A 14,371-nucleotide genomic window follows, 5' to 3' on the forward strand; every position below is an offset into this window, starting at 1 on the left:
ACTTTGTAAACACATGCCACCATTTGTCTTAAGTAAGCGCTAACCACAGTTAAAGCATCCTCGTAGAGCTAAGGTGGGTAAGTAGGTGAGACAGGAATAGGCCAGGACCCAGCTATCTCTACCATCTCAACAATGCATTCCCAGTGGTAACATGAAACACACAGCCTGTCAGCTGAGCTTGTTACCATGGAGATGGGAAATGCACAGGCCATCATCTCCATCTCCACCATCTCCATCATCCATCATCACCACCATCACCACCATCATCTCCACCACCACCATCACGTCCATCACCACCATCACCATCATCATCACCATCACCATCATCACCACCATCATCACCATCATCTCCATCATCTCCACCATCTCCATCACCACCACCACCACCATCACCACCATCATGTCCATCACCACCATCACCACCATCATCACCATAATCTCCATCACCACCACCACCACCATCACCACCATCATCTCCATCACCACCATCACCATCATCTCCATCTCCACCATCACCACCATCATCTCCATCACCACCATCACCATCATCTCCATCTCCACCATCACCACCATCATCTCCACCACCACCATCACCACCATCACCATCGTCTCCATCACCACCATCACCACCATCATGTCCATCACCACCAACATCATCACCATCATCATCACCATCATCTCCATCACCACCATCACCATCATTTTCATCTCCACCATCATCCACCATCACCACCATCATCACCATCATCTCCACCATCTCCATCACCATCACCACCACCATCACCACCATCATGTCCATCACCACCATCATGTCCATCACCACCATCACCATCATCACCATCATCTCCATCACCATCATCTCCATCACCACCATCACCACCATTATCTCCATCACCACAATCATCATTATCACTATCATCTTCTTCAACTCCATCAACACCATCATCACCATCAACACTATCACCACTATCAACACCATCACTACCATCATCGTTAGCACTGCCATCATCTCCACCACCATCATCTCCATCACCATCAACTCCATCACCACCATCATCTCCAGCACCACCACCATCATCATCACTGTCATCTTCTTCATCTCCAGCACCACCACCATCATCATCACTGTCATCTTCTTCATCTCCAGCACCACCACCATCATCATCACTATCCTCTTCTTCATCGCCACCACCATCATCGTTTCCATTCAGAAAGGATCAGCCCTCCCACGGGCTTGCAATAAGCATAGCGCATCAAGTTGAGACAGAACCAAGCTTCTCCCCTTATATCTAGGTGGGATGAGGTAATCTGGCGTGGGAAACAGGTTACCAAAAGACAGCTAAGTGCCAGGGAGAGATCCTGATCTCACTGTTAGACTTACTAGAGACCTAGCTACACGATTGTCACACACATTCAGAGGGCTAGGCCAGTCCCATGCAGTCTCCCTAACTGTTGGTCCAGTGTCCATGAGCTCCCTCCCACAAGCTCAGGTCAACTGTCTCTGTGGGTGGGTTCCCCCATCATGACCCCCCCCGTTTGATACAACCCTCCTCCCTTTCTTCAGCAGCTCTGGGAGCTCAGCACAGTGCTTGTCTGTGGGTCTCTGGAATGCAGCCTTTTAAAGCATGCCAGAGAAACAGAAGCTGGCTACCCTTAAACATAAATCCTTGCCTTGTGTGTGACCCTACAAAAGCTGGGTGCAGAGGACAGGGTCCATGTAGAGTGTCACGATGCCTCAAAATATCCCAAGAGTAAAAAAGAAAATGTGGGAAGATCCAAGGGGTCCAGACCGCATCCCGGGGCCTCTCTAAGGTGATGGGAGCCCAGATCCACATCCCGGGGCCTCTCTAAGGTGATGGGGACCCAGATCCACATCCCGGGGCCTCTCTAAGGTGGTGGGAGCCCAGATCCACATCCCGGGGCCTCTCTAAGGTGGTGGGGGCCCAGATCCACATCCCGGGGCCTCTCTAAGGTGATGGGGACCCAGATCCACATCCCGGGGCCTCTCTAAGGTGATGGGAGCCCAGATCCACATCCCGGGGCCTCTCTAAGGTGATGGGGACCCAGATCCACATCCCGGGGCCTCTCTAAGGTGGTGGGGGCCCAGATCCACATCCCAGGGCCTCTCTAAGGTGATGGGGACCCAGATCCACATCCCAGGGCCTCTCTAAGGTGATGGGGACCCAGATCCACATCCCAGGGCCTCTCTAAGGTGATGGGGGCCCAGATCCACATCCCGGGGCCTCTCTAAGGTGATGGGAGCCCAGATCCACATCCCGGGGCCTCTCTAAGGTGATGGGGACCCAGATCCACATCCCGGGGCCTCTCTAAGGTGATGGGAGCCCAGATCCACATCCCAGGGCCTCTCTAAGGTGGTGGGGGCCCAGATCCACATCCCAGGGCCTCTCTAAGGTGGTGGGAGCCCAGATCCACATCCCAGGGCCTCTCTAAGGTGATGGGAGCCCAGATCCACATCCCAGGGCCTCTCTAAGGTGATGGGGACCCAGATCCACATCCCGGGGCCTCTCTAAGGTGATGGGAGCCCAGATCCACATCCCAGGGCCTCTCTAAGGTGGTGGGGGCCCAGATCCACATCCCAGGGCCTCTCTAAGGTGATGGGGACCCAGATCCACATCCCAGGGCCTCTCTAAGGTGATGGGAGCCCAGATCCACATCCCAGGGCCTCTCTAAGGTGATGGGGACCCAGATCCACATCCCGGGGCCTCTCTAAGGTGATGGGAGCCCAGATCCACATCCCAGGGCCTCTCTAAGGTGATGGGGACCCAGATCCACATCCCGGGGCCTCTCTAAGGTGGTGGGGGCCCAGATCCACATCCCGGGGCCTCTCTAAGGTGGTGGGGGCCCAGATCCACATCCCAGGGCCTCTCTAAGGTGATGGGGACCCAGATCCACATCCCGGGGCCTCTCTAAGGTGATGGGAGCCCAGATCCACATCCCGGGGCCTCTCTAACTGGCTCTCTCCTCTTGGACTTGAAGGTACTTTGATCTGTTGTCCAAACTCCCTGAGGATCTGAAGAACTTCCGGCCTGCAAAAAAGGTCCTGACCAAACTGCAGAAGTTTGGAGAGAACCTAGACCTGAGGATCCGGCCGCATGTCCTCCTGAAGGTGCTCCAGGACCTGCGGATCTGGGAGCTGTGCTCTCCAGACATTGCGGTGGCCATCGAGGTAATAACCATTGCCCCTTTCCTCCCAGTGCCTCAGCTGCCTTCCTTCAGGCATCTTCCAACATCCAGGCATTGCTTAAGTGCAGTGAACCCAGCCATCCTGAAATACAGAGACTCTGCCGTCCGCGAGCTCTGCTCTGTCTGGTTGGAGAGAGAGAATGTCATGCACACCTGGTGGCTCAGCTTCAGCTTCCAGGGTCAATAGAGCCTATGTTAGCAGTTCTCCCTGGAGACTAGGAGGTTAGGAGGGGATGCAAGTGGGTTAGTCATCGAAATGAGCTTTTCAAAGTGTGCTTCTGAAACTGCAGGTGGTTCCTGGGCCAGCAGTGTGGCCCTCGCTGGGTGCCCCCAGCCAACAGAGTGGCCCTCGCTGGGTGCCCCAGGCCATCAGTGTGACCCTCGCTGGGTGCCCCCGGCCAGGAGTGTGGCCCTCTTTTGGGTGCCCCAGACCAGCAGTATGGCCCTCGCTGGATGCCCCAGGCCATCAGTGTGGCCCTCGCTGGGTGCCCCCAGCCAGGAGTGTGGCCCTTTTCTGGGTGCCCCAGACCAGCAGTGTGGCCCTCGCTGGGTGCCCCCAGCCAGGAGTGTGGCCCTTTTCTGGGTGCCCCAGACCAGCAGTGTGGCCCTCACTGGGTGTCCCAGACCAGCAGTGTGGCCCTCGCTGGGTGCCCCCGGCCAGCAGGGTGGCCCTCGCTGGGTGCCCCTGGTCAGCAGTGTGGCCCTCGCTGGGTGCCCCTGGTCAGCAGTGTGGCCCTCGCTGGGTGCCCCTGGCCAGCAGTGTGACCCTCGCTGGGTGCCCCGGGCCAGCAGTGTGGCCCTCGCTGGGTGCCCCAGGCCAGCAGTATGGCCCTCGCTGGGTGCCCCCGGCCAGCAGTGTAGCCCTCGCTGGGTGTTTGCGGGGAATGAGAAACCTCAGACACCAGACCAAATTTGCCAACACAGAATTGACATGTTAATGAGGTGATACTGAGGAAATCTGGTTTAAATTATGGAAGACTTCGCTAACCAGAGCAAATGGGAAAGGTTAGGTTTAATCTTGGACTTGAACATTGAGAAGTCAGAATCGTGAAGAGAAGGCAAATGAGCAGAGTGAGGAGAAGACGGCACATGTAACATCTCCCCAGCAAGACACGGCCTGACTTGTTGGAGAGATGCATTGTAAGTCATTGGGTGTGGCAGAAAGTGATCAAGGAGGTGACGCCTCAGCCTGAGAAGACCTGTGAAGGTCAAGGGAGAGCTTCAGGGCTCTTTTCAAGGGTAGAAGCGTTCCCATCACCACCATCCCTGAAGGCACAGGACATCTAACACAACAGCGGTAGGATGCCAAAGAAAGGTTAAAGATGCTTATAGAGCCAGAGGTGGTCCAGGTCTGTAATCCCAGCTGCTCTGGAGGCTGGCAGAAGGATGACAATTCTAGTGCCTGCCTGGGCTACAGGCGAGCCCAAGGTCATCCCTGACAGTTTAGCCATATCTGTCATGGCGTTTCATTTGTATTTTAATGAATAAAGCGTACCTGAAGATCAGAAAAGTAAAACAGCTACACTGGCCAGCCTTACAGCAATCAGGCAGCAATGACACACACCTTTAATTTCAGCAGCCACGTTAGCTTGCCATAGAAACTAGGCGGTAGTGGTGCACACCCTTAGTCCCAGAACTAGAGAGATTATAAAGCAGGGGGAGACAGCTCTCGGTCTCATTCTGAGGTTCTTCAGACAACTAAAGAAATAGTCATCAGTTGGCAGGAGGTTAGGGAAATGTGGTGGGGGAACAAGCCCCATAGTACCATAGCCCCAAATCCAAGCCCCAAACTCCATAGCCCCAAACCCCATAGTCCCAAACTCCAGAGCCCAAAACTCCAGAGCCCAAAACTCCATAGCCAGCTTCATTCAACTTGTTTTTTCAAGACAGGGTTTCTCTGTAGCTTTGGAACCTGTCCTGGAACTAGCTCTTGTAGACCAGGCTGACCTTAGGATGACTTACATGCTGCAGTCCAACCAATGCAACAGTGACTGTCTCTGTTTACCCATGGAAGGTACAACAATCCATGCTCAGTCCATGAGGCTGGGTGTCTCAGCTGGTTTTAGTATATGCTCAGGTCCCCAAGAAGTAGGGCTCTAGTGCCGGTGAAAGCAAGAGCAAGCGGGCAGAGTACTTCCTTCCCCCATGTCCTTTACACAGTTGTAGCAGAAGGTGTGGCCCGGATTAAAGATATATTTTACCACCTCAAAAGATCCAGACTAAAAGGGGGTCTTCTCACTTTAACTGCTCTAATTAAGAAAAAAATCCCTCACATGTATACCAGCTGCTTGGCTTTTAGTTAATTCCAGGTGTGATCACGCTGACAGTCAAGAACAGGCATCACAGCAAAGTTCAGTGGTTGTCTTTGTTCAAGATGTATTTTTACTTATGTGTATGTGTGTTTTGTGTATGTGTATCTATGAGCACCACAAGAATGTTTGAAGCCTGTGAGAGTCAGAAGAAGGCACCAGATCCCCTGGAATGTTCTCAAGTGTAATGGATTCAGAATTCTGTTGTGGACCAGACCGGTAGCAGTCCAACAAACAGTGGCCATGACAAGTTTGGCTTTGGGACATTCTTTAGACTATCTTTCTAGTCATGTCATGGAAACGGTCATCAGTTGTCCTGTCCTGTCCTGTTTTTGGCTGGTATCACAATCCAACTGAGAAATGGGTGTTGTTGCTGGGCACAATAAGAGAAATCAACAGCTCAAACAAGAACTTTCTTGATTTGTTTGTAGAGCGTCAGCTGCAACGAATGCCCTCAACCAACCATTGCCTTGTCTCCTTGAATCACCCCCACACTGGACATTCATTAGAAGGTCCTGGGCCAAATGCGTTGTCTTTGCTGCTTTAAGATCCTATTTTAAATTCAAATCAGAACACCACTCAAAGAATTGCAGAGATGGCTCAGCAGTTAAGATCCCTGGCTGCTCTCACCAAGGGCCTGGGTTCAAATGCCAGCCCCCACATGGCCATCCACAACCACCTGTTACTCCAGTTCCTAGGAATCTGATGCCCTCTTCTGGCCTCCATGGGCACATACGTGCACTCATACACATAAAACAATAATGTTTTCAGAAAAGAAAATAACTCACATTTGTCTTCTAACTAACATCCTTTCTGTAGTATGAAATAGACAGTAAGTCATCGTCAATTAAATGAGGAACTAGGCAGCAAATGGTATATAACATAACCACATTTATTTAAGAATGTATTCGTGTCACATGATAAAGTTCAACAGCACAAAGGTCTCAACTACTTTTGCACCAACCTAAATAAGAATTCTGAATCACTGGGGGCATCCTGGCTTTCAGTGACAACGTCGTCTGAACAGAGACTGGCGGGGGAGGGGGGTAATCTAGTCTAGCTTTCAATCCAGACTCTGAGAGTAACGCTCTGCTTACTCCACAGTTTGTACGAGAACACATCATCCATATGCCGCTAGAGGATTACATCAGCTGGCTCCAGAGTCGGGTTAACATGCCTATCCGGCACTACACTATCCCCACATAGCCGGGGCCGGGCCCAGTGGAGGAGGGCAAGCCAGTACCGTGTTCCTGGGTCCAGCCTGCACCATCACGGAGCAGTGAGGTCAGCAGAAGACACTTCTAAACAGAGTTGATGGCCCCACGTGACCTGAACGGGCCCTCCCCCCACCAGGTTCCCTGCCTCTGCCCATGTGACCCAACCGGGCCCTCCCCCACCACCAGGTTCCCTGCCTCTGCCCACGTGACCCAACCGGGCCCTCCCCCACCAGGTTCCCTGCCTCTGCCCACGTGACCCAACCGGGCCCTCCCCCACCAGGTTCCCTGCCTCTGCCCACGTGACCCAACCGGGCCCTCCCCCACCAGGTTCCCTGCCTCTGCCCATGTGACCCAACCGGGCCCTCCCCCACCAGGTTCCCTGCCTCTGCTCACGTGACCCAACCGGGCCCTCCCCCACCAGGTTCCCTGCCTCTGCCCACGTGACCCAACCGGGCCCTCCCCCCACCAGGTTCCCTGCCTCTGCTCACTGCCCCACTCTGACTCTGCCTACTCTTTCAGACTCTCTCATCACACCCTTTTGCCTAAAAATCCTATTTAATAAAATCGAGTTGGATATTTCTCATCTGCCTATGGAAGAGTTCAGGCTACGGCAGTCAGATCTTTGGAGAACAAGTTACCACTTGCTGAGGTTTTGTTATATGAGCCCAGTGCTGTATCATATAATTATGTATACTAGCATATAACTTTCCTGAGTAGATACAGATGATGTACCCATTCCATACCTCTGGAGCTGGAAGGTTGTTTTCAGTATTTCAGTCACATGTATTGTTTTGGATAGATGGACAAATGGATGAATAAATGAATGGGTAGAGAGCTGGATAAATAGGTAGATGTATAGGTGGATGAACAAATAGATATAAATATAGGTAGATGAATAAATGGATAGGGAAAGAGAGGAATAAATGAATGAATGGCTAGATGGATAAATGGATGGGTAGATTGTGGATGGATGGAAGGATGGATGGATGGATGACTGCAATGTCCATAAAGAAGTGGCATGTATGCATGCCCATGTGTATACAGCTGTGCATGGCACATGTAGAAGTCAGAGCTTGATGTCAGGATGTCATCCTGTCCCATGGGTAGAGACAGATAAGTAAGGTATGAGAGGAGAGATGAGATGAGGGAGAGAGGGGGCCCTGAAGACAGAATCACAAAAGCACAGAGCCACTTGTTCACAGTGTGCCATTTACCGATGGGCTGCTTCCTTCTACACAGCGTGCAAATACCTGGCATGGATCATGGGAGTCTGCACAGCCGCTACACACTGGCTCTTTCATCCTTCCTATTCTGCAGACAGTGAGGCAGAGGCTCACAAGAATTCTTGCACTCTTTGTTATTTAAATTTATTCTTGTTTGTATAGGTTTATGTGTGCGTGTGTGTGTGTGTGTGCATATATTCACGCATGTACATACATGCACATAGGCCAGAAGTCAATGCTGTGTGTGTTTTTCCAGCACTCTCTGTCTTTGTTTTGTATCGCTAAGATAAAACACTCTGTCAGGCCAGGAGGCACACACGGTTAGTTCCTGGCCATCCAGAAGAGATTAGAAACTAATAATAAATAAAACACTGACCAAAAGCCACTTGGAAAGGAAAGGATTTATTTGGTTTACAAGGAATGGTCCATCATTAAGAAAATCCAAGACACTGACTCAAGGCAGGAACTGAAGCAAAGGCCACAAAGAACACTGCTTGCTGACCCGCTCAGCTCTTCATGAATTGCTCAGCTAGCCTGGAGTGGTACCACTCACAGTGGACTGGGCCCTCCCACATCAATTAGCAATCAAGAAAATGCCCCACCCATCCCCACCCCACCCCCACCCCATCCCAGACTCGCCCATGGTTAAAGTGGTGAGGGCAGTTCCTCAGCTTGGTCTCTCTTCCCAGCTATGCCCAGGTTTGTGTCAGACTGACAAACACTGACATCCTTCAGGTTTATATTTTTGAGGCAGGGTCTCCCACTGAACCTGGGGTTTGCTGATCCACCTAGGCTGACGGGCTAGCAAGCTGCTCCCAGCAATGGGATTCTAAGCACCTGCTTCCCTGCCTGGCTTCTGGGCATGGTACTGTGGGTCTGGAGTGGGGCCTCAGGCTTGCACAACAAGCGCCTCACTGACGGCGCATCTCCCTAGCCTCTGAACTTATTTGTAGCTGACACATAATTCCATAAAAACACTAGAACTGTACATGTTATACCAGATTTTCTTATAACTTGCATACACCATATCATGTTCAATCAGCTTGCTCCTCAAATGATTATCATTTATAATAAAAAAAAAATCCCAAATCCTTCCCTGTGGTCTTTTGAAATAAAAGTGCAGCATTTGCAGCTACAGCTGTCCTGAGTGCACCATGGCACCCTAGAACTTCTTGCCTCTACGTAGCTGTGTCTCCGAACCCCTTTGGTCAACCTCGTCCTTGACTAATTCTCCCAGTTTCCCCACTGCTGCCCCTGTCCCAGGTTCTCATTGTTGTCATACAAGGAGGTCACAAAGGCTGTTATGTCTGAAGAAGTGTGCCCCAGGAATGGCTTTAGCGAGCACACGGGTGCACTGTCTCGTGCAGTCTTCAAAGTCTTGTCTCCCAGGCGTTCACAGCAACTCTGCAGCGGTAAAGAGGGAGTCACTAAAATGCCCATTTTTATAATTAAGCATATGAAGACCAACACATAGCAAGTTTGTGCCAGAGTCTAGTCTAGAATGAGGTCTGTCTACGACAGGAAATAGCCTAAAACCACAGGACTTCCAACTTCCTCCTCGCTAGGTGCCTTCTCAGCTTAGTTCTCAGAACTATAGCGCCATCTAGTGGCAGCTGCTCCGCCGTTAGGATTGCTTTCACTGTGCCCTTGAGCAAAGTGTAATTGTCTTGCCAAAAAAGGAAGGCAACCACTGTTAGCACTTACAAGACCTGGACCTACACGCTCACATAGAGGAATTGGGGGGGGGGGGTACTAAAACATTACCAGGAACAAGGGACAGCAACCAATGCATCATATTCCCAGCTCTCGGGCTCAAAGAGCCCCAGGAAGATCTAATTTTGGAGTGAACAGTTTTAACAGAATCTGAGAGAGCAGTGACAGTCTGGTCCCCAAAGTCACTGTCCCCCTAGATTGCCCAAGCCATCTGTGTATCTGCTATTATAGCTTCTAAAACTGCATCTTTTGTCTGGATTTTCTGTTTATACATAGAGTTCTTCCCTTGGTTGTGAGACAGGGTCTCATGAAGCCCATGGGGAGCTTGAGTTTGCTTGCCTATCTGAAGCTGACCTTGAACTCCTGACTCTCCTGCCTCTGCATCCCAAGCATCGGGATCCCAAGTGTGTACCAATATGCCCAGTTCTATAAATGTCTTTAAAAGACATTAAAACAAAATCACATCAAAGCAAACCACAGGCCAGATTTAGGCCAAGACGTCACAGTCTGTGGACCTGCTTCAGGGTGAGTTTAAAGAAGACACGCTTTCAATTGTTTCCGAAAGAAGACACTGGGAGAACTGACAAACTGCAATTATTTCAGTATCTACTTAAGTGTTTAGAGGGCATTGACTGTCTTTTCATGGGAAAAGAACATATGCACAGGGTAAAACTGTCACAGTGCCAACCAGGTAGTAACCTTCCCCTCCACCTCGCGGCCCACCCTCGATGACAGTAGCAGCCACACCGTACCCAGCAGTTTGGGGTCAACCCAGACATGTTCTGTGTGAGCACCAGCAAGAGACGGTGCTGAACGAAGCAGTGAGCAGGATGGCTCTGTGTACCACATGCCAGGCATGGCCCTAAACCAGCGGTTCTCAACGTCCTAACGCTGCGGCCCTTTAATACAGTTCCTCATGCTGTGGTGACCCCAACCAGAAAACTGTTCTCATTACTACTTAAGCTTCCAGCTTCCACTCCCTGTATGGCCTTGAAGGGCATCGCATCTGACAAGTGCAGAGAACACGCTAGAGCCCATGAGGATGCCTGTGTGCAGCATCCAGCTCACAGGAAGAACTCGGTGCACATTAGAGATGGCAACGGTGACAGTGGGGACAGGGAATGGGGTGTGGGTAGAGCACACAGTCCCACATCCCCAGTCTTGCATGTCAAGGACAATTCATCAGTCACTGTCCTCACATGCCTGCATTAATGTCTGATTCTGGCTAATTGAACCCTGGGTCCTCCATCACTACCTCTGAGAACATAAAGACTGATTATAAAGCTCAAGTCACATGATCCCAAGCCAGGGACAAAAAAAAAAGACATCTATCTGGCCTTTGTAACTAAAAAAAAAATATTTTGAGAGTTTCACACATGAGTACTGGATTTACATTATTTCCACCCATCCCTCTGCTCCCTCCAATACCTTCTGCGGCACCCACTCCCTCTCAAATCCATGACAGCCAATAGATAGAAAGATAGATAGGTAGATAGACAGACAGACAGATAGATAGATAGAAAGATAGATAGGTAGATAGACAGACAGATAGACTATAGATAGAAAGATAGATAGATAGATAGACAGACAGATAGATAGATAGATTATAGATAAACGATAGATAGATAGATAGATAGATAGATAGATAGAAAGATAGATAGGTAGATAGATAGACAGACAGACAGACAGATAGATGATAGATAGATAGATAGATGATAGATAGACAATAGATAGATAGATAGATAGATAGATAGATAGATAGATAGATTATAGATAGACGATAGATAGATAGATAGATAGATAGATAGATAGATAGATAGATAGATAGATAGATGATAGACAGACAGACAGACAGACAGACAATCTGTCAAGTCCAGTAGGTGTTGCTTATAGGTATGTTAAGGCTAACCACTGGATTGGATAACCTATCAGGGGTTTGTCATCCCTGGAGAAGACTGATTCTCCTCTCTCAGCAACCACCGATCGCCTATAGCTCTTCACCTAGGGACGGGGCCTTGTGAAATCTCCCCCATCCATGCTGGCATACTGGTTATGCTGGTGTTATCTAGGCAACCACATTGCTGAGATTTCATATGCACCGCTTTTATGATGGGAACAAAGCTAAGCCCACGGAGTAAAATAATTCCAAGGAAAGGAAGGGATGGGAATTCCAGTTACAAAGACCCAAAAGCACCCCCCAGAGAAGGCGCCCTAGACAAAGAGCCATCTTAGGGCTAGTCACTCAAGAAAGAGCAGGTATGTGTGAGAAGGTTGGAACTTCTAGTCACCAAATAGTCGTGTAAGACCAAGTTCAGTCACAGAATCAATGATTCAGTCAATCGTGTCCATTCGGGGAGAGAACGCTTCATGCCGATGCCGATGACAATGGTGGTGGTTGTAATGATGACGATGATGGTGATAATGGTAATTACTGTGATTACAATAAACCGCCAACATAGCTGCCATGCTTCGCTGAGTGTTCCGAGTTGTTCTAGTAAATGTTTTTAGACCTGGGGGTGACTAGTGGAAATCCCCAAATGGTAGTTAGTTGGGGGAAAGTGTATGTAGCCTAAGGAGATCTTTAGCAACACAGGTGGATGGCGGGAGAAAGTTATAATTCCAAGGCTCGTGCCCTTCCAACTCTGCAGGTGAGCCTCTGGCAAGAAAAGTGAGCTGAAGGAGAAAGCACAGTTTGCCCCCACCTGGCATGTCTTCTTTAGCCGAAACAGAGCTGAAAATATGAAAATGTGTTAATGGGGATTTATTAGTCTGGCTTACACAATACGGCCTAGGTAGCCCAGCAATACAGACTCACATGGAGAGGTTGAGAGTCCACTAGTTGTTAGGGCCACAGGACTGGATGTGTCAGCACCAGTATGACACCAACGGTCTGGAGGGTTCCTAGAAAGCCACTGGTCTTTGGTTAGAAGTCTGGAGAAGCATCTAATATCAGTATAGGAATGTGGCAGCCACACAAACAGGACAGATGAACTTGTCAACAAGAGTGAAGGCAGGCAGGCAAAAAGCAAGGCTTTCTTCTCTGGTCTCCCTGTCGCCTGGGTTGTCACTGGAAGGTGTCAACCACACTTAGGGTGGGCCTTCCCACTTCAGATCAACCGGTCAAGAAAACCCCTCAAAGAAGTGCCCAGAAGTGTTCTTTAGTTCATTCCAGATGGTTAATTAAGTCAAATTAACAACCAAGTTTAACCATCACAGGTATCGAACCTCCCACTTTTGGACTCTCCTTCACTATGAATCAGAAAATGTTTCCAACTCACAGATAGGTGTGGTCATGTGACCCAGACCTGGTCAGTCCAAGTGTTACAATTCTTTGGTCATAGTGTGTGCATCTGAGAAGATCCACCCAGTGCAAGCCAATCCCTGGACTTCCTGAATCTAGAAGTCTGGTTGCTCTGTCTTCTGAAACTTCTGACCACAGACAGAGCAAGCCAGTCCCTTGACTTCCTGAATCTGGAAGACTGTTTTCTCTGTCTTCTGGAACTTCTAAACCACAGACAGTGCGAGCCAGGGGTGGTGTCCTCGCTCCCAGCAGGCAGAAACAGGAGAATCTCTCATTCAAGATGGGCCTGGACTACAGAGCAAGACCCTGCCTCTACAAAACAAAAAACTCTCCTAAGGCTTCTGGGAGCTACCACACAGGGACACCATCAAAGACAAAGTCAAGAAATTTTCAAATCTAGGCTTCCTTGAACACCCTTAAACTGTTCAGTTGCAGGAGATAGCAAACTGGTCTCTGCTTAAGCCAGGTCCAACCTGTTTTTCTCGCAACAAAAAGATGCCTAATGAGTGCAATAGGAGAGAGAGAGAAAAAAAGAAAAGAAAATCTGTGTATGGACGCAGCTGAATTCTAGGACTCTCTCCTGAGGAAGGAGGGGAGTCAGACATCATCAGATCACACAAGCGAATCTGAGAGAAAATCCTGAGTTAAATCCACATCAATCCAGAGAAGGGAAAGAGAGAAATGCAGACGGTGCCAGTTTGTATGTAAAAGAGCATGAAAGCCACATAAGGCAGGGGTTGCCGTCAAAACCAACCCCTGTGTGTCTGTGCAGAAAGCTGCTCCAGCGTCTGAGCTTCCTAGCTGAAAGGTCTCCGGAGTGGAGGAGAAGCAAACGCCACACCGTATTCGCAGCTGTCCTAGTGAGAGGGTGTCTAAGCCTTCCCGGTTTGGATGTGATGGACTCTGTGCATTACTGACAGTTCCAAGCTGTGACAAAGCACTGGACCAAAGCAACGTCAGGAAGGAGGTGTTGATTCTGTCCCAGTTTGAAAGGGTTCGGTCCATCATGGTTAGGAAGGCAGTGGTAGCAGGAGTCTGAGTGTTTGGTCCCATTAGTTGGGCAGTGAGCAAGCAGTGTAGATCAGAGCGCGGAACTGGTTCTAAAACATCAAGATCCGCCCCCTGCTTCCCCCCACCCAACCAGTGTACTTCCTCCAGCAAGGCTCAACCTTTTAATGATTCCATAGTCTTTCAAAACAGCGCCCCCATCTAGAGACCAGGTGTTCAGACACATGAGCCTGTGGGGAGCATTTCCACTCAAACCCTTGCATTCTGGTGCCCCCACTCATCCTACACTTAGAACAGAACCACTGGGCTGGTATCAATCCCAACAGGAAACCCAAGGGTGGGTGCACATGCCACAGTATGTGGGGGATCGTGGGGCCATCTTGTCTTCTCATCCTC

The 14,371-nt window shown here is 49.9% G+C and overlaps 1 protein-coding gene across 3 annotated transcripts in view; it reads left to right on the forward strand.

Moving 5' to 3' along the window:
- Ccdc60 (coiled-coil domain containing 60) overlaps positions 1-7,309 on the forward strand; it is a 174,118-nt gene extending 166,809 nt beyond the window's left edge. For 2 of the 3 annotated variants that reach the window (XR_015737336.1, XR_015737337.1), the window contains exons 13-15: positions 2,998-3,187; positions 6,618-6,916; positions 7,200-7,309. Coding sequence is in view for 1 of the 3 variants with exons in the window: in XM_087903774.1 (XP_087759900.1) it covers positions 2,998-3,187; positions 6,618-6,719 (292 nt within the window). In the remaining 2 variants the exon portion in view is untranslated. Of the gene's footprint in view, positions 1-2,997; positions 3,188-6,617; positions 6,939-7,199 lie in introns of those variants that run through there. The other variant, XM_087903774.1, reaches the window with a different exon arrangement.
- The last annotated feature ends 7,062 nt before the right edge of the window (positions 7,310-14,371 follow it).

The sequence above is a fragment of the Myodes glareolus genome, chromosome 2, assembly GCF_982192425.1.
Source record: "Myodes glareolus chromosome 2, mMyoGla1.1, whole genome shotgun sequence".
NCBI lineage: Eukaryota > Metazoa > Chordata > Mammalia > Rodentia > Cricetidae > Myodes > Myodes glareolus.